The sequence below is a fragment of the Malus domestica genome, chromosome 13 (genome assembly GCF_042453785.1).
Source record: "Malus domestica chromosome 13, GDT2T_hap1".
NCBI classification, from domain to species: Eukaryota; Viridiplantae; Streptophyta; class Magnoliopsida; order Rosales; family Rosaceae; genus Malus; species Malus domestica.
The window spans coordinates 10,808,634-10,826,820 of NC_091673.1; the positions used below are offsets into that span (position 1 = coordinate 10,808,634).

Here is an 18,187-nt window from a genome sequence, read left to right on the forward strand (position 1 = left end):
GAGGTTTCGAAGTTGTCACCTCTTTCAGCATTGAAATATAAGTACCGCTAGATTAAGAGCTAGTTGATAATTTTTTATGAATTAAGACGTAAATTTGAAAGTGACAAGATATTACCACCAATCAAGCTCGATCCAGGCACTCATCTAACTAGTACTTAATAAAGAAAATGACTTCTTTTTTTTCCACCTCTTTATGTCTAACGAATCTTCGTCGAACTATAGCATTCCCTTTTACTTTCTAGTTAGAAACGACACGGACTCAATCTTCATACTATCCTTTCCTTGGTTTTTCTCAATTCAATCATTGTAATTATAAAAGCACAAAAGATTTGAAAAACAGCAAAATAAAATTACCAATAAGATATTCCATTTCGATTCATTCGATCTGACTACCAAAAATTGAAAGGTAAAAATGAGTGTGGATTATACACCAGAACCCAGACACTCTTGTTAATTTTTGTCATTTTCTTGAATTCATTCGATCTGACAATCAAAAATTAAAAAAAAACAATGTAAAAAATAAAAATAAGGATGTGGATAATACAATTCTAGAGTAACAACACGCGTCGTGCGAAAACCAAAGAACACGTCGGATTAGTGTAAACGCAAAGCCATTCCACATTGACTTCCAATCCCTATCTTTCTCTCTCCCTCGCTCCGATTCGTTTCTCTTTCCTTTTATTTTATTAGTGCTTTTCACACGCTTCGCTTTCCCTCTCTCTCTGCCAAGGTACGTTTCTTGAACCGAAACCTCATTCCCCAGTCCCTCCCTCCCCCCCTCTCTCTCGCGACTGATTGGCTGAAAGCATTCGCCATTTCTCCCTTTCGGTTCTTGTTTTTCGATTTTGTTTGCGAACAGAGCAGAAATTGATTTTCTGCAATTTCTGGATTTGTATTTTGGTTTTGCGTTTTGTTGTGCGTGGATTGGTGGTGGTAATCACAGTCTCTCTCTCTCTCTCTCTGTCTCATGAAATCTAGGGTTTATGCGAGCTCGTCATGGCTGATACCAGGAGATACGCCCCCAATCAGCATCTAGGTCAGCTTTCTCTCCGTCTTCTCTTCATTTCAAGTTTTGTTCTGTCAATTTTCTTTATGTTTTTTTGGTTTAAAATTCGGATTTTTCAATTTTTTTTTTCAATACTTAACTCGACAATAGTTGTTTTCATGAATGGCTGTGATTTTTTTGTTTATTGGAATAATTATTGGGCGTGATCATTGATTGACACTTCATGCATGCGTGTAGTACTTTCAATTTTTCGTATTTGATGAAAGAATTAGTGTGGATGGATTAACCGAGTGAGTAATCTTGTGATGGAATGCTATTGCAAACGCCGGAAGTAATCTTGTATTGCATTGTAAGTGCATTGAGTTGTATCGTCTCTGTGTCGCATTTCCTCAGGTGCATCAAGTGTATTTGCTTATGAAATTGGGATTCCGAAAGTGTTTGTTTATGTCTAAGTAGTTGCTCGGCTTCGTTTCTTCCCCTGTATTTGTTTTTATTATTTTAGTTTTTATGATCTTTTAATCTGTTGGTACTTTTGGGAATTTGACAGACCTTGCCCAGATATTGCAAGAAGCAAAGAACCGTTGGCTTCGTCCAGCTGAAATTTGTGAAATACTTCGCAACTATCGGCATTTTGAATTGACCACAGATCCGCCCGTCAGGCCTCCAGGTTGACCCTTGCATGTTTGTTTTCTGAATGATTCTTGATGACTATGTATTTTGTTTGAATTTGTTAAGCTCTATCTTCAGTTAGTTGGGCTGTTATATTTTTTCTTTGGTTTTACTTATTTTCTAGTTAAAGTAGGAAAACCATTTTATGAATTTTTCGGAGATGTGCTTCATTTACTTGTAGAATATGAGAAGGCCAGATACTGCCATAAGAAACATTTTTTGGTTGATGAAACATTTCTTTTTCAGTTTTCCCTGGGGTTACACATTCTGTTATTTTCTTTTCGTTCCCAGTTATGTTTAAAGTACTCGTTATTGCTCAATTATCATTATTTTTACTATTTAGTATGGGTTAAGATGTGAAACAGTTGGACTGGTATTTTCTGTTTCTCATATACATAATGCAGGTATTCCACATGTCATATCTTAAATTGCTTCATTTAATTATCTAATTCTTCCTTTACCATTGTATGCCTAGAATCATCCCAAATGATCATTGGTCATTTGGGCATTTGTTACTTCAGATGGATCACTGGTATTCTTTCTTGGTATATGCAAACAGAAGCTAAATTATGTTCGCTTTTTACAGCTGGTTCTTTGTACCTGTTTGATCGAAAAGCACTTCGATATTTTCGTAAAGATGGTCATCGCTGGAGGAAGAAAAAGGATGGAAAGACAGTAAAAGAAGCCCATGAAAAGTTGAAGGTGTGCTGTTCAATCTATTATTAGTAAGTACACCTTTAGGGGTTGGTCCTAAGAGATAGGGTTGAGTCGTTGTCTGGTTTATGTCTTCCGTACCCGGATCCTCTGTCTTTTGGTGGTCGTAGTTTGCAGGTAACATAGATACCACAGAAGTGATGGATCAATACGTAGGTTTCATCGTACATTTTGTTGGTACGGCAATGTTAGTCACTTTAATAGACTATTTTTAATTTTAAGACATGATTCATAATTCTATTTTGTAATTGCAAAGATCAAAGTAAGTAGAGCATCCATGGGTCATATGTTATGATTATTGCTTTCAACTGTTCAGAGTTCATTGAGCATTGAATGTTTCTATAGTAGACCTTAATTTGGGGTCACTTGAGCACCCTTAGTTTTTAAGAAAATAAAACTTATAAAGAATAACAATATTTTTTCTGAATCCAGTGCTGGGTGTTGCAAATGTGACACAAATGGTAAATTCTTAATTTATCTACTTTGGAAGCTGTTGGTCATTTAGGTTGTTTTATCCCCGTGTTTAAACATTCTTTTTTGTTTTCATTTGTTCTTTTAATAGGATAATGTAAAAGGTTATTTAGTTTCTTCTCCCTTTATCTATTTAGATATCAATAAGTTTGTCTTTCTGGTGCTCAAATTTTTATATTCAAGGCTTTATTGTTAGCTATGATTTGACCATTTCAATTTTTGTGCATTGGAAAACTGATAAACTTTCTTCTGTAGCGAGTTTAGTCGCTTCAATTATTTTGGCTTGTATGGTCATTGGTATTGGTACTGCTTGATATTTAGCTCTCTGTTGGTTTTTGACATTTTTTAGGCTGGCAGTGTAGACGTACTTCATTGTTACTATGCCCATGGGGAGGACAATGCAAATTTTCAACGGCGGAGTTATTGGATGCTTGACACGTGAGTTTTCTGTTTGAAGCTGTAAATTAGGTTTCGATTAGGTTGCATAAATTCCATTAACCACCCCTCTGGGAAAAAAAATAAATCATTCATGCCCAAGAACTGATGTTTAAAATTGCAATCTCAATATATCTTCAAGTCATAAGGATAAGTTATTGTTGGCCAATAAATACTCTGTTTTCTTTGTTTGCAGGCATTTACAGCACATTGTTCTTGTGCATTACAGAAATGTGGAAGAGGTACGTACTCCTACAGTTTTTTTTGTTTAAAATTTGTGCATGTGTATCTGCGCACACATTGCAGATAGGATACAGATGCCCAGACAGTTATTATTATTTTTGGTTTTTAAAATAAGACTTGCTGTCCCTCCTTGCTCTTCACAGGCAAACTCAGCTGCCCGTATGGTTCAAACATCCTTTGGTTCAAGTCCACTTCAAACATCCTTTGCTTCAAGTCCAGTTCATACATCCTTTGCTTCAAGTCCAAACAGAGTTGAATTGGGTGGACAAACATTATCGAAAGAATTTGAGGATGTGGATTCTCGGAGAGATGCAGGAACTTCATCTGTTGAGCAACCGATGTTTGGTTCCTTTTCTCATAATGCTTCTTTGCTTCCTCAACAAGTTGGAGGTAAAATGCGTAGCTGCAGATGCCTTTTCGTTTGTGTTTGATTCGTTCAATCAGTTTTTGACATTTTTTAGAGTCTTGCAATATCTTTTCTGTTTCTACTTTTACTCATTACTGCTGGACATTCCATGGTTCCATTTTGTTAAAAAAAAATGATATCATCGCATTTTTTTCTTTTCTGTTTCCTGATCACATTTTACTGCCTCTGGTCTTTTAACAGTAACATGCACGATCCATTTTATCAAACTCCGCTTCTAGACCTCTTTTAGGTCCTATTTTCATGTTGTGGTTTTTTCCATTTTATAGACGAAACTCATTGAGTAATGCTGTTTTTTACGCATATAAAAATCGTATTTGTTTCAATGATTTTGATTTATCTTTTGCAATAATAAGTTTCCAAAAATGAAATATGTGACCAGGTGTCTCTGGTGCTTTTCAGGATTTCCTGAGTCATTCAGGGATCCCTCTAGTACATGGTATGGTGGACCTAAATTTGATCATGGTGCTGGATTATCTGCCTGGCAAGGAATGGATAGCTCAATGAGAAATGAGCACATCATGCATGGCCAAAACCTTTTTGTTGAAGAACCTAACAGAGCTGACTTTATAACTCTTAAGCTAACAGATGCTAAAGTGGATGCTCATAGTGGAGTCAAAGATGTAACTTGTGAAGATAGGTTGACCACTAACATAGATGTCCAAATTGTCTCAGCACCTTCTCAAAGAGAAGATCAGGTCTGTTTTCTACAGTCACTTTCCTTCCCACTGTCTATACCTAATTAATTTAGTTTCCTAAATATCTTATATTGCATTTTATGAGATAGTGCTATGTTGTAGAATATGCATCTTTATTTTTGAGATTGATGAGTAGAATTTAAATTTCAACAGTATTGTAGTATTAGACTATTAGTTGACAACTTGACAGTAATATATATGAATGTGAACACTCACACTCACACACTCAGAACCCCCTTTAGTAGCATAAGTTACCACAATAGACTACTACACTGTTGAAGAAAAACGAGACCTAAATCCTAAATATTTCAATTTGGATAGCTAATTGAACTTAAAACTTTTAATAATGCAAGTAATGAGAATTGATTTAAGCCAACCAGGATTTTTCATTGTGTGGGGTAAGTGGAGTACCTGTCCCTATTACACAGATCATAATGATCCATGTACGAGGAAAATTGTTATCTAATGCTATCGTGTGCATTTTAGAATGCCTCAGAAGTTGATAACAAGTACAGTCATGCACACTTTTTCCTTTCCCTCTCTTTACTCAGTGACTGATGTGATGTATAAACATGTATTGTCATATGTCTTGGAAACATTGACTATACTAATGTGTATGTTCTATTAGGTTGCTTTTGAAAGTCAAGTATCAGATTGTCTAAATTTATTTTTCTTGTACTATTTCTCTCTCAATTTATGCACTTCACTTTTTAAGGTTAGTGTTTCGTGTGGTGGGAATTTTCTTAGTGATACTTGAACCTTCTTGCAGGTGCCAAAGGAGCATGACTTCAATGTGCTTCATCCTCAGGTTCAAGATTATTCTGATCCTCAGATTGTAGTAACTCCTTCCAACCAAGTTGAAGAGAATAGAGATTGTCGTGTGCGTAATGAACCAGTGGAACTGAAGAAACTAGACAGCTTTGGGAGATGGATGGATAAAGAAATTGGTGTGGATTGTGATGATTCCTTGATGGCTTCCGACTCTGGTAATTACTGGAGTACATTTGATGCTGAGAGTGGTGATAAGGAAGTGTCCAGTTTATCACACCATATGCAGTTGGATATAGAGTCACTGGGTCCTTCTCTTTCCCAAGAACAACTATTTACTATTTCTGATTTTTCACCAGATTGGGCTTATTCAGGAACTGAAACAAAGGTATGTATACAGTTCGTATTTTTGTTATAATTATTTATTTATTTCTATAAAAAAAAATGTACACAATACATAAGACATTGACATTGTTCAGTTTTTGCCTCTCCTCCTTTTCAGGTTTTAATAGTTGGCAGTTTTCTTGGAAGCAAGAAGGATTGTGCTGAGACTAACTGGGGGTGCATGTTTGGTGAAATAGAAGTTTCTGCTGAAATTCTATCTAACAATGCCATTAGATGTCAAACTCCTCTGCATGCTCCTGGGCGTGTTCCATTCTATGTGACCTGCAGAAATAGGTTAGCCTGCAGTGAAATTAGGGAGTTTGAATACCGTGAAAAACCCATTGGAATAGCCATCAACAGGTTAAGAGATGATGAATTACGCTTTCAGATACGACTAGCAAAATTGTTGAGCTTGGGCTCAGAGAGGAAGTGGTTGATATGTGCTGTTCCAGATTGTGATCAATGCAAGCTCAAAAGTTCCATATTTTCAATGAGAAGCAACAGTGAAAGTGATTGGGAAACAATTGATGGGGCTTCTGTGGCATGCGAAAGTGACCACTTGAGCCGTAGGGATGTCTTGATTCAGAATTTGTTGAAGGATAGACTCTGTGAATGGCTAGTATGTAAAATTCACGAAGGAGGCAAAGGAACACATGTTCTGGATAATGAAGGCCAAGGTGTTCTACATTTGACAGGTGCTCTTGGTTACGAGTGGGCCATAGGTCCCATAATTGCTGCAGGTGTCAGTCCCAATTTCAGAGATGCTCACGGAAGAACAGGGCTTCACTGGGCATCATATTTTGGAAGGTACGGTTGCTGTTATAGATTCTTCTCTTTTATATGTCCAATCATATTCATCATCTACTTGCAATATATATGGAGTGATCAGTATTAAATTCAAATACTGCATTTCTAGGCTCATTGTTCTCTTGATATTGCTTTAGTATATAAGATTAAGTGAATAGAGGTCGCACTTGGTGCGATGGCAAGTGCCTTCGCCCATGAGCGGTAGGTCTCGGGTTCGAGACTTGGGAGCAGCCTCTCCATAAATGGGGGTAAGGCTAGCCGACATTCACCTCTCCCAGACCCTGCGTAAAGCGGGAGCCTTGTGCACTGGGTACGACCTTTTATATAAGATTAAGTGAATGTTATCTTACCTTTTCTGAGGATGGGTAAAAGGGTCAGCTATGCCATCTTAACGCTTTATTTATGCAACATGGATAGATCTCTATGTAACACTAATCTCTTAATTTTTTTGAATCCTTTTATAGAGAGGAAACTGTCATTGCGTTACTTCGATTGGGTGCCGCTCCAGGAGCCGTCGAGGACCCAACATCTGTGTTTCCTGGCGGACAAACTGCTGCTGATCTAGCCTCGAGTAGAGGGCATAAAGGGATTGCTGGATATTTGGCAGAAGTGGATTTAACCAGTCACCTGGAGTTGTTGACCATGAATGAGAATAGAATGAACAATGTTACAGCAACTATTGCAGCTGAGAAGGCCAAACAGACAGCAGAAGTTTCTGCATCTGATGTTGCAGTAGATGAGCAACATTTTCTCAAAAACCCTATAGCAGCTGTTAGGAAATCAGCTCATGCGGCTGCTCTAATTCAGGAGGCTTTCAGGGCTCGTTCATTTCGTCAGAGACAGTTAACCAAGAGCAGAACAGATATTTCTGAAGTTCAGTCTCAGGACCTTGTTGCACGTCGTTCCTTGAAGAGAGTCCAGAAGTTCGCTCACTATGAGGATTATCTGCATGTCGCAGCAGCTCTGAAGATCCAACAAAACTATCGTGGATGGAAGGGAAGAAAGGATTATCTGAAGATTCGTGACCGTATTGTTAAAATTCAGGTACCTCATCTTTTTGCTACTAATTGCGCATCGCATGCTTAGTTATGTTCCAGACTAATGTTTTTCAATTGTGGGCACGCATTGACTGCACAATGCGTTTTCCAACCCTGCATGTTCACAATACAATGTGTCACAGTTATCTATTCTTTGAAATACTGTGACCATTTGAATTTTTGTTTTTGTGGGACTTGGGTGTACCTTCACAATACAATGCGTTTTCCAACTCTGTTTGTTGCTTTTAGGCTCATGTGAGGGGACATCAGGTTCGGAAGAATTACAAAAAGGTTTTGTGGTCTGTTGGTATACTTGAAAAGGTTATACTGCGTTGGAGGCGAAAGGGAACTGGTTTGCGAGGATTTCGGGTGGAAGGGCCTACTGAAGATGCATCTTCAGAGGTTAAGAAAAATGATGACTATGAATTTCTTAGTGTCGGTCGGAAGCAGAAATTTGCTGGGGTTGAGAAAGCTCTCGCAAGGGTAAAGTCCATGGCTCGTCAGCCTGAAGCGCGTGAACAATACATGAGGCTACTTTCAAACTTTGAGAAACTTGAGGTAACCTTTCATTGTATATGTATTCAAAAATATACATGCGCAAATGCAAATGTATAGATAAATCTTCAAAATTCGAAATGCGGGGGGACTTTTCATGGAAACTGGAAGAGCTTCCTCCTGTTTTTTTCAGGAATAATTTCTCCAACGTAGATCGTGCGCACTATAATGTTTTCCTGTTTATTCGAAAGCTGATGTATATTTTCATTATCAACAGATGGCGGACGGGGAGAACCAGGCCTCGAATCAAAATGAAAGTTCCGACGAAAAAGTTATAGATGAAGTTCTGCGTGCACTCAATGAAGGTCAATGATCAACTTCCACCATGTCAAGTAATTGAATGGAGTAAACCAAAGGCTGTATGGCACTATTTTTGTCGCCCTACCCGTAATATTTTCGCCTGTATTTAACGGCCGTCGTGGTTTTTTTACCGGGGAAATTTTGTCAATTGCAGGAAGGATGGGAGAAATGGGAAAAAGCATAATTGTATATGGCACAGATTTCCTTTTTCCTTGCTTAACCAGTAGTCAAGTTTGATCTGACCTAGTTTTCTAGGGTTTTTATGAAACGTGGGCAGCTGATGGTCAAAATTTCAGAGTAGTTGACAGGTTTAAAGTTTACCAATGGTGCTATATTTTACAGTTACCATGGGTTTGTTTTCCATAAATTATCGTAAAATTACAACCCATTTGGTGCCGTATAGTTTACACTAATTAATCTAAATTGCGAGCACATTGCAATAGCTAACTCGGCTCAGTTTAGGTTTACAATTCAATTCTTTTTCCATTAACCACTTTTTTTGTGACAAAATATTTAGTGGGAGGGGAAGTTATCTCATCTCAGGGTCAGGGGTGAACCATAAATTTCTTTGAGGACATAAGGAGTTTTAGCTTTTTTTGAATGAAAAACGTTGCAGACTCTGAGTCGTTGATAAAAGTTAATATTAGCTCAATAGACGATCCAAATTCAGAGTTTAAAAATATAAATATCGAGCTAGTGGTCCTTTACCACATTGGTGGAAATGTGTTGTGCTTTTGTTTGACAGCGTGGATTCAAATTTCATCGGTGGTTAATATAACATCTAACTTACTAACGCGCTCGACTCAAAAAAAAAAAAAAAAACCAATATAAACATCGAAAATGTATAAAAATTGATGAGCCTACCACATTGTCTTGTGAAATAGGAGGAAGTTGAGCAGAGGCAGAGAGACCCTTCAGTTTCGGTATCAAACCCACAAGTCCCGCCGGACTGCGCTCACCTCTCACACGGTCACACCCGGTATCCGGCACGGCGAAGCTCAGCTTAATCCCGTAGATCCAATCCAACGGCCCTAACCCTTTCAGTTCGTCTGTATTCGTCACGCTCGTATAATGCGTGCAGTCCAAGATACTCATGCCCATGAACTTCACCGTATCGTATCCCGTAAAACAACACGGTGGAGAAACAGTAGCAGCAGCAGCAGTCGTACTAGTACTATTAGCACCGTTGGTTAAAAATCCTCCTGGATTGGGGGTAGGAGTAGCCAATCCGGAACCGGAACGGAAAATCCAAAAGGCGTTGCAGGAGTCGCAAAGCTCGTCGCAGGCGTGGCCGGAGAAGTTGAAGCAGAGGGACTTGTAGTTGTTGAGGACAGGGGAGTCGACGGAGCAGTTGAGGAGGGTGAAGACAGTGTCGGAGGTGGGCGGGATAGGAGAAGAGAGTGAGAGTGGGGAGGAGTTGGAGGTGGAGGGATAGGAAAAAGAGGTTGACTATGGAGATGAGTGGTTTTGACTGAGACCATCACATTTTCGATGCGTGTGAAAAATGAAAAGATAGGCCATCTCCAACCGATCAGGCCAAAAGATTATAGGGTTAAAAATAACTTGTTTTAATATGAAAATTATCTCTAACCGAGAGCTAGGCCAAAAGGCTCATGGTTCCTACCTGACAAAAAATGGGAGAACCGGCCAAAGGGCTGGCCAAGAGCAGTCAACCTTTCAGGCCTACAGCCCAGCCCTCTAGCACCAGAATGTGAAGCTTTACATTTTGTCAGCTCTTCAATTTAGCCCATTTGAATGGCAACGGCTAGCTGCTTGTCATGTTTTGAATTTTTTTTTTGACGAATTTAAAAAAAAAATTCTTATTTTTTTCCTATAAATAACTAAGCCATTCCTACACCATTTCTCACATATTTTTCACCATTCCATATTATCTAACCTCATTTTATTTCAATTCTTCACATTCTATTCTCTTACCTCTTTCAACAATCTTTCCTTTAATTTTTTCAATAATTTTCATGTAGCCACATCTGCAATGAAAGGAAGGGCTTGGACCTAAAAAGAAGATGAAGCTCTTTGCAGAGATTATAGATGGGTCTCAGAACATAGTGTCAATGGTAGTTCTAAAAAAAGTGAAGGTGTATGGAGGTGTGTGAATTCTAACCCAATATCCAGCCAATTTATTAACATTGGAAACTGAAGATAAGAAGTATCACGTAGATAAGAATCCTATCTAAAATGTGCACAACCAATTACATCTCGACACGTGGCACTCAAAATCATATCCGAAAAATTATTAAGAGTACATAAAGATAAGAAATCTCGAGAGTTACTCACTTTAGTGATACATATCACTCAAAATCCTATCCAAAAAATTATTAAGATTATATAAATATATGAAATCTGAAGGCTTATTCATTTGGCGACAAGTGACACTCAAAATATGTCCAAAAACCTTATTTTAATATGGTAGTTTAATTTAAGTAACCATATTAATTCAATTAAAATAATAAATTATGTTTGGCCTATGATCCTTTGGCCTCTACGGTTGGAGATGATTTTTTGTCAAAGCGCTATGCTTGGCCTATGACCCTTTGGCCCCCTCGGTTGAAGATGGTATAAAATATGGTCTTAACACTTTTCATTAAAATATAATTTCTTGCAGGATTATAGAGCTAAAGGAAGCCCTTTGACCCTTCTTCGGTTGGATATGGCCTTAGTTACTGTGGCTGTGATGGGATCCACAAGTTGAAAAACAGGGAAGAAAGCATAGCGGCTTCAGCGAGGACATGGAGTGAGATTGGTAGTGTGAGTTTATAACTAGACAAAGTACGTTATTATGATAATTGGTTGTATCGAGAATTTGAGTTTGGCTCTCGACTCAAGGTTAAGTGACAAATAACAAATGATTTGTTAAGTTCTAGGGTAAAAGGTTTTGTCCAAACCACTCAAACCGACCAAATCAAATTCATATTCAAAGAATTATTTGGTTTGATATTAACACTAGAAACGTGTAATCTTGAGCCAAATCGGATAAAAATGTGATTTTATTGCTTTGGTTCGATTTGAAACCACCTTAACTGAATTGAATGCATAGGGTTAGGGACGTTAAAAGGAGAGATGTTAGCAGCGTGGTCTGAATTTAGAATCCACTTGCGCTTCAAATGTAAGACTAAAAACATGGCTTTGGGGCCCTTAAAAATCATAGAAGAAATGCGGTGAAGGTGGATCGAACACCTGACCTTCAGATCTTCAGTCTGACGCTCTCCCAACTGAGCTATCCCCGCCACTTGCTAAGTTCTACATAAACTTATTTTATAACACTTTGCATTACACTTTAACCCCTCACCCAATAATACTCCCACAACCAAATGCTAGCTTTTCTGTGTTGTCAATGCTGGCTTCTAAACTAAAAACATGATATGCTAGGCACATATTTATCTTAGTATTGATATTTAGAATAAAGAGCAATGCTAAGGATACTAAATTTGAGAGATACTAAATTTGAGGACTAAATACGCAAACAAAATGATGTGTCAACAATAAGAAAAACACGTTTATCAAAGTTTAAATAATCAACAAATCAATCCTTAATTTTCAAAACTTTGTCTCCAAATTTATAATTTTCAAAACTTTGTCTTCAAATTTAAAGCATTACCCTAGAATAAAAGATCCAAGAAATAAACCAATTAAGCTTAACCAGTAGAACTCACCACCCCCTCCCTCATGGGCATGAAAAACACACAGAATCGATCCGCACACATGATATTATTGATAATATGCTTCATTACTTAATTACACAAAGGGTAGCAGCAGCCACAGAAGCTACTACATATTTAGGCACCAGTCACAAACAAAAGGCACATACTTCATGTTACACACTACTCCTTCATTCTTTCGGATATCTCCACAGTATTTAACATTATCAAACGTCTGTGAAGCGAAGGTACCCCTTCTTCGACGGGAGGTCCATAGTCTTGTAGCCCTGAGGGAACGTCTTCTTGGCCTCCTCCTCAGACACCGACGGAGAAATGACCACCGGATCCCCCGGCTTCCAGTTCGCCGGGGTTGCCACCTTGTGCTTGTTCGCCTTCTGCAGCGACTCCAACACCCTCACCACCTCGTCCATGTTCCGCCCCGTGCTCGCCGGGTACAGAAAGCTCAGCTTCACCTATAACCAAACAAATTAATTAACCCCAAAGTTTAGCCTTCGTACACACAATTACACATAATTAAGCTTCCATTGGGCCTAAGTACCTTCTTATCAGGCCCCACGATGTGAAGAGCGCGCGAGGGAACTTGGTTTCCTGAGGAGTCCTTGACATCCGGCTCCACCATGTTAAGTTGCTTAATGATCTCTCGTTTCGGATCTGCCAGAATCGGGTAGTCCACCTTGCACCCGGACTGCATAACACAAAACACACATATGTATGTGTGTGTGTATATGTATATATATATAAACCACCCTTGCATATATAACATAACCAAAAAATGAGTGTTGGAAACACTAGCCAAAATTAGAGCGTCAATCGAACATATTGAATAATCAGAACTTACGTCGTAGGCTTCGATATCCTTGATCCACTCGAGGTGAGAAGGCACATCGTCGCATGACAAACCCACAAGCTTCACTCCCTTCTCTCGAAACTTGGGAGAATACTCGGCCATCTTCCCGAGCTCCGTAGTGCAAACCGGCGTGAAATCGCCTACACGCATGCACATGCAACCACATAATCAAACTAATTAAGCAAATTAACAAGAGGAATTAGTAAGTAATTAAGGTTAATTACCGGGGTGGGAGAAAATGATGGCCCAGCTGTCGCCCAAGTAGTCGTAGAGCTTGATCTTTCCATGGGTGCTTTCAGCTTCAAGGTCTGGGATGGTGTCTCCAATGGTGAGTCCTGGCATCTTCACAACTAGTAACGGACGCAAACTGCAACTCTCTGTGCTTTGTGAGAAAAAGGAGACATGTAGGGACTATATAAAGACTTGTGGGACCATTGCATGGGGAGAACGTGGCTAGGGAGTTGTCGCAGTTGGCCCCATGGCACTGGTTTTGGGATGTTGCCACGTGTCCAATATGAAGACAACGTGGCCATTGGTTTCTGGATTAATGAGCGCATGGCAATCTCTTGAATTTTCATTATTCTTATTTTTATGTTATACATGTTATTTCGGTATCCTCAGCAACGGAGATGTAGCTCACATCGCTTTGCATTCGAGAGGTACGGGGTTCGATACCCCGCATCTCCATAAGTTTACAAATTTCTTTTATTTTTTGGCTTTTTTTGGCTTTCCTTTCCGGCGCAATATCTCACTTTTTCACTTACTCGGTCGCAGCTCAAATCGCTCAGCTGCTGAACGAGACACTCAGCCACGACTGCGGCGCCGTCCACACGGCGACTGAAGCACTCGATTGCCTCTCGTAGCTCCCCCAATTCCCTTACTATTTCCTCTCCATCTCCACCGGTAATTAAGCTTGCAACTCATGATAATACGCGATTTATGGCTTCTTAGTGGAAAATTGGGTCGATTTGTGTGTTAATTTGATACCAATGTTGATTATTGGCTCAAACAATAGTCAAAAGTGAAACAATACTTTCGGCTACTTTTGTGGGTGTTGGTTGGCATGCTGCATGTGGGAGACAAACAAAAATGGATGCACTTATGCCTAATTCTTTTGACTTGATGAGCGGCCTTTGACCATTGGTTTCTTTGAGGAGCCATTTTCTTTGGCTTTAAAAGGAGAAGCAGGAGCAGCCCGTAATATATGAGAGGAAAAAGAGCAAGAAGCCATTCGGTAGAGAAAAGAATTTTCTCAAATTGTTTTGCTTTGTATTTTTTGTTTTTTCCCTTCCTATGATAAACACGATTGTATGTTCTCATTGATTATAGTGGAATACTCCGTGGTCTCCAAACTGGATGTAGGCATTGCCGAACCAGTATAAATCTTGGTATTCTTGTTGATATTTTTTTTCATTTATCTTTTGTTAGTTATTGTGGTTTATTTTTTCACTCACACTTGGTTGACGCTACCGCACAACAAGTGGTATGAAGAGCCCAGTTTCTTGAACAGTGAACTGCTACAGTATCTGTGAATGGTATTGTACCTGTGAAGAGTGCCGGTTTTGTGAAGAGTGCCAAGTAGATGGCTGGAGATAAAGATGAATTTGTGAAGAATAAGGAGTCAGGATCGTCTTCATCGACACCTACATCCAATAAACATCCAACTACTACTACAAGGTTAGAGGTTGATAAAGTCAATGGCTCTAATAATTTTGGTATGTGGCAATGTGAAGTTATGGATGTGTTGTATCAACAAGAGTTGGATATGGTTCCGGAAGATAAACCAGAAGATATTGATGACAAGCAGTAGATGCGAATTAATCTTCATGCTTGTGCTACTATTCGATCGTTCCTTGATAAGGAGTTGAAATACCTGTATATGAAGGAAACTTCTGCTAAGGAGTTATGGACGAAATTGGAGGAGAAGTATATGACCAAGAGCGCAGAAAATCGTCTCTTCTTGAAGAAGCGACTCTTTCGATTTCAGTATCGTCCAGGTATTTCTATGCACGAACACCTCAATGATTATAATAAAATACTTGCTGATTTAGCAAACCTTATGTGAAAATTCCTAACGAGGATAAGACACTATGTTTGTTAAATTCATTGCCTGATGATTATGATCATTTGACAACTACTCTGTTGTATGGAAAATCCGAGGTGAAACTTGATGAGGTTTCTACGACATTGGTGAATCATGAGTGTCGTAAGAAGGAACTGAAGACTCACAATTCACAAACCGAGGCACTTGTTGCAAGGGGTCCAACAGAGGAAAGAAAATTTAGGAAGCGAGGAAAATCTCGTTCAAAGTCATGAGGGAAGTTTCCTGCTAAAGATGAATGTGCTTTTTGTCGCCAAAAGGGTCATTGGAAGAAAGACTGATCCAAATTGAAGAACAAAGAGAAGGAGAAAGCGAGTTCTGAAGCAAATATTGCAAAATCTGGAGATGATGATTTTGAGTTTGCTTTGGCTAGTTCATATGCTGATGGTCACTCCAAGGAGTGGATTTTGGATTCAGGTTGTACCTATCATATGTGTCCCATTCGGGAATGGTTTTCTAGTTTCGAGGAGTTGGATGGTGGAGTGGTTTTGATGGGTAATAATAATGCCTGCAAAACACAAGGGATAGGCAAAATCTATTTAAAGATGCATGATGGAACAATAAGAGAATTAAGTGATGTTCGGTATGTACCAGATATGAAGAAAAATCTTATCTCATTGGGTGTATTGGAATCCAAGGGTCTCAAGATCACCATGGAGGGTGGAGTTCTTAAAGCTGTATATGGGGCATTGGTGGTGATGAAAGGTACAAGATGAAATAACTTGTATTTCTTGCAAGGGAGTACAATTATTGGTGGAGCAGCTGTCACTGAAGCTGCTCACGCATATAACACAGACACCACGAGGTTATGGCATATGCGTCTTGGGCATGCTGGTGAAAAAGCGTTGCAAGGATTGGTGAAGCAAGGCTTATTGAAAGGTGCAAAGGCATGCAAATTGGAATTATGTGAGCATTGTGTGTTAGGTAAGCAAACTAGAGTAAAATTTAGCACTGCTATTCACCACACTAAAGGCATTCTTGATTATGTTCACACTGATGTTTGGGGGGACCTTCCAAGAATGCATCTTGGGGAGGTAGCCATTATTTTGTCTCATTTGTTGATGACTTCTCTAGAAGAATATGGGTGTACACCATGAAGCATAAAGATGAAGTCTTGAAGATATTCCTGAAGTGGAAAAAGATGATTGAAACGCAAAGCGGTCGAAAGATCAAGACTCTCAAATCAGACAATGAAGGTGAATATAAGTCTAATCTTTTCTCGAAAGTTTGTCAAGATGAGGGTATTGTGAGACACTTCACGATTAAGGAGACACCGCAACAGAATGGAGTGGCGAAGCGTATGAACCGTACTTTGCTTGAGAAAGTCCGGTGTATGTTGTCTAATGCTGGTTTAGGCAAGGCATTTTGGGCTGAGGCAATTACTTATGCAAGCCATCTCATTAATCGATTGCCAGCTGCTGCGAACGAGGGCAAAACGCCCATGGAGGTATGGTTTGGTAAACCTTGTACTGATTATAAGTTTTTACACATATTTGGTTGTCCTGCTTACTATTATGTCAGAGAAAGAAAGTTGGATCCAATAGCAAAGAAAGTTCTATTTATGGGCTTTAGCACTGGCGTGGAGGGATACCGACTCTGGTGTCCAGATGAGAAGAAATTTGTTGTAAACAGAGATGTGACTTTTGATGAGGCTGCTATGGTTAATCAGAACAAGCATGAAGGTGAAACTGAAGCGACCGAGACCATGAGTAGCTCAAAGTAGGTGGAGTTACTGAAGACTCCAGTTGTTCCAGTAAGGTCTGATGTTACAAACACTAGTCTTATAGTTAATTATGATGATAAGGACAATGATGATGAAGAGGAAGCACCTACCCAAGAGCCTCCACAACAACAAGACTATATTGCAACTAGAAGATCGAGAAGGGAAATTCGAAAACCTGCTCGATTTACTGATATTGTAGCATATGCACTTCCCGTTATTGAAGATGATATTCCATCCGCCTACAAAGAAGCTGTCATGAGTTCAGAGTGTGAGTTGTGGAAGAAATCTATGGATGAGGAGATGAAATATCTTCATAAAAATGAGACTTGGAAGTTGGTTCAGTTACCAAAAGGGAAGAAAGCAATTGGTTGTAAATGGGTGTATGCCAAAAAGATGGAATCTTTGAGAAAAGACAATGTAAGATTCAAAGCTAGATTGGTAGCTAAAGGCTACGCTCAAAAGGAAGGCATTGACTACAATGAGGTATTTTCTCCTGTAGTAAAACATTCTTCTATTCGTATTCTGTTGGCTTTGGTTGTACAGTTTGACCTTGAGTTGGCCCAACTTGATGTCAAGATAGCATTCTTACATGGTGAATTGGAGGAAGAGATTTATATGTCTCAGCCAAAAGGTTTTAAGGTTGCTGGAAAGGAAAATTGGGTTTGAAAATTGGAAAAATCATTGTATGGCTTGAAGCAGTCTCCAAGACAATGGTACAAGCAATTTGATCGATTTATGATCGGGCAAACGTACACAAGAAGTCACTATGACCATTGTGTATACTTTCGCAAACTACAAGATGGAACCTTCATTTATCTGCTTTTATATGTTAATGATATGCTTATAGCATGTAAGAGCAAAGTGGAGATTGAAAGGTTGAAGACTCAACTGAGTAATGAATTTGAGATGAAGGACTTGGGAGAAGCTCAGAAGATACTAGGTATGGAAATTGAAAGAGATAGAGCAAAGGGCAAGATTAGTCTGTGTCAGAAGCAGTATTTGAAGAAGGTACTACAACGTTTCAGGATGAATAAAAATTCAAAACCGGTTAGTACACCTCTTGCCCCTCATTTCAAACTTAGCGCTTCTATGTTTCCTAAAACTGTTGAAGAGAGTTAGTACATGGCTCAAATTCCTTATGTAAATGTTGTTGGTAGTTTGATGTATGCTATGATGTGTACTAAGCCTGATATTTCACAAGCTGTTAGTATTGTCAGTAAATATATGCATAATCCAGGAAAATGGCATTGGCAAGCTGTGAAATGGATTCTACGGTATATTCTGGGTACTGTGGAGGTTGATTTATTGTTCCAGCAGGATAAATTTAC

The 18,187-nt window shown here is 39.0% G+C and overlaps 2 protein-coding genes, 1 non-coding gene and 1 pseudogene across 5 annotated transcripts; 1 reads left to right on the plus strand and 3 right to left on the minus strand.

Moving 5' to 3' along the window:
* Positions 1 to 634: 634 nt before the first annotated feature.
* LOC114820469 (calmodulin-binding transcription activator 3-like) lies at positions 635 to 8,831 on the plus strand. Of its 3 annotated transcripts, none has more exons than XM_029091132.2 (13): positions 635 to 730; positions 979 to 1,036; positions 1,554 to 1,673; positions 2,262 to 2,377; positions 3,210 to 3,298; positions 3,492 to 3,537; positions 3,682 to 3,928; positions 4,365 to 4,660; positions 5,430 to 5,816; positions 5,931 to 6,619; positions 7,084 to 7,663; positions 7,906 to 8,214; positions 8,429 to 8,831. In XM_029091132.2, the coding sequence occupies exons 2-13, from the start codon at positions 997 to 999 to the stop codon at positions 8,522 to 8,524; spliced, it is 3,015 nt and encodes a 1,004-aa protein (XP_028946965.1). In that variant the 5' UTR covers positions 635 to 730; positions 979 to 996; the 3' UTR covers positions 8,525 to 8,831. The 3 variants fall into 3 exon arrangements, with proteins under 3 accessions (XP_028946965.1, XP_028946966.1, XP_070667320.1); XM_029091133.2 differs by having other exon boundaries at positions 642 to 730; positions 2,262 to 2,400; XM_070811219.1 differs by having other exon boundaries at positions 679 to 730; positions 2,262 to 2,566.
* A 323-nt stretch (positions 8,832 to 9,154) lies between these two features.
* LOC114820364 (uncharacterized) lies at positions 9,155 to 12,197 on the minus strand (annotated as a pseudogene).
* On the minus strand, positions 11,684 to 11,756 carry TRNAF-GAA (transfer RNA phenylalanine (anticodon GAA)). The gene has a single exon. It is a non-coding gene; the product is annotated as a tRNA-Phe (tRNA).
* A 21-nt stretch (positions 12,198 to 12,218) lies between the features above and the next one.
* On the minus strand, positions 12,219 to 13,433 carry LOC114820616 (1-Cys peroxiredoxin). Its single transcript, XM_029091616.2, has 4 exons — positions 13,260 to 13,433; positions 13,027 to 13,175; positions 12,727 to 12,873; positions 12,219 to 12,640 (listed from the first exon to the last, which is right to left on the minus strand). The coding sequence occupies exons 1-4, from the start codon at positions 13,375 to 13,377 to the stop codon at positions 12,395 to 12,397; spliced, it is 660 nt and encodes a 219-aa protein (XP_028947449.1). The 5' UTR covers positions 13,378 to 13,433; the 3' UTR covers positions 12,219 to 12,394.
* Positions 13,434 to 18,187: the final 4,754 nt, after the last annotated feature.

Coding starts and splice junctions, on each gene's coding strand:
- LOC114820469 (XM_029091132.2), top strand. CDS start 997: ATGGCTGATACCAGGAGATACGCCCCCAATCAGCATCTAG. Junction 1,037..1,553: donor CGCCCCCAATCAGCATCTAG/GTCAGCTTTCTC, acceptor GGAATTTGACAG/ACCTTGCCCAGATATTGCAA. Junction 3,538..3,681: donor ATTACAGAAATGTGGAAGAG/GTACGTACTCCT, acceptor TGCTCTTCACAG/GCAAACTCAGCTGCCCGTAT.
- LOC114820616 (XM_029091616.2), bottom strand. CDS start 13,377: ATGCCAGGACTCACCATTGGAGACACCATCCCAGACCTTGAAGCTGAA. Junction 13,176..13,259: donor CATCATTTTCTCCCACCCCG/GTAATTAACCTT, acceptor GCATGCGTGTAG/GCGATTTCACGCCGGTTTGC. Junction 12,874..13,026: donor AGGATATCGAAGCCTACGAC/GTAAGTTCTGAT, acceptor TGTGTTATGCAG/TCCGGGTGCAAGGTGGACTA.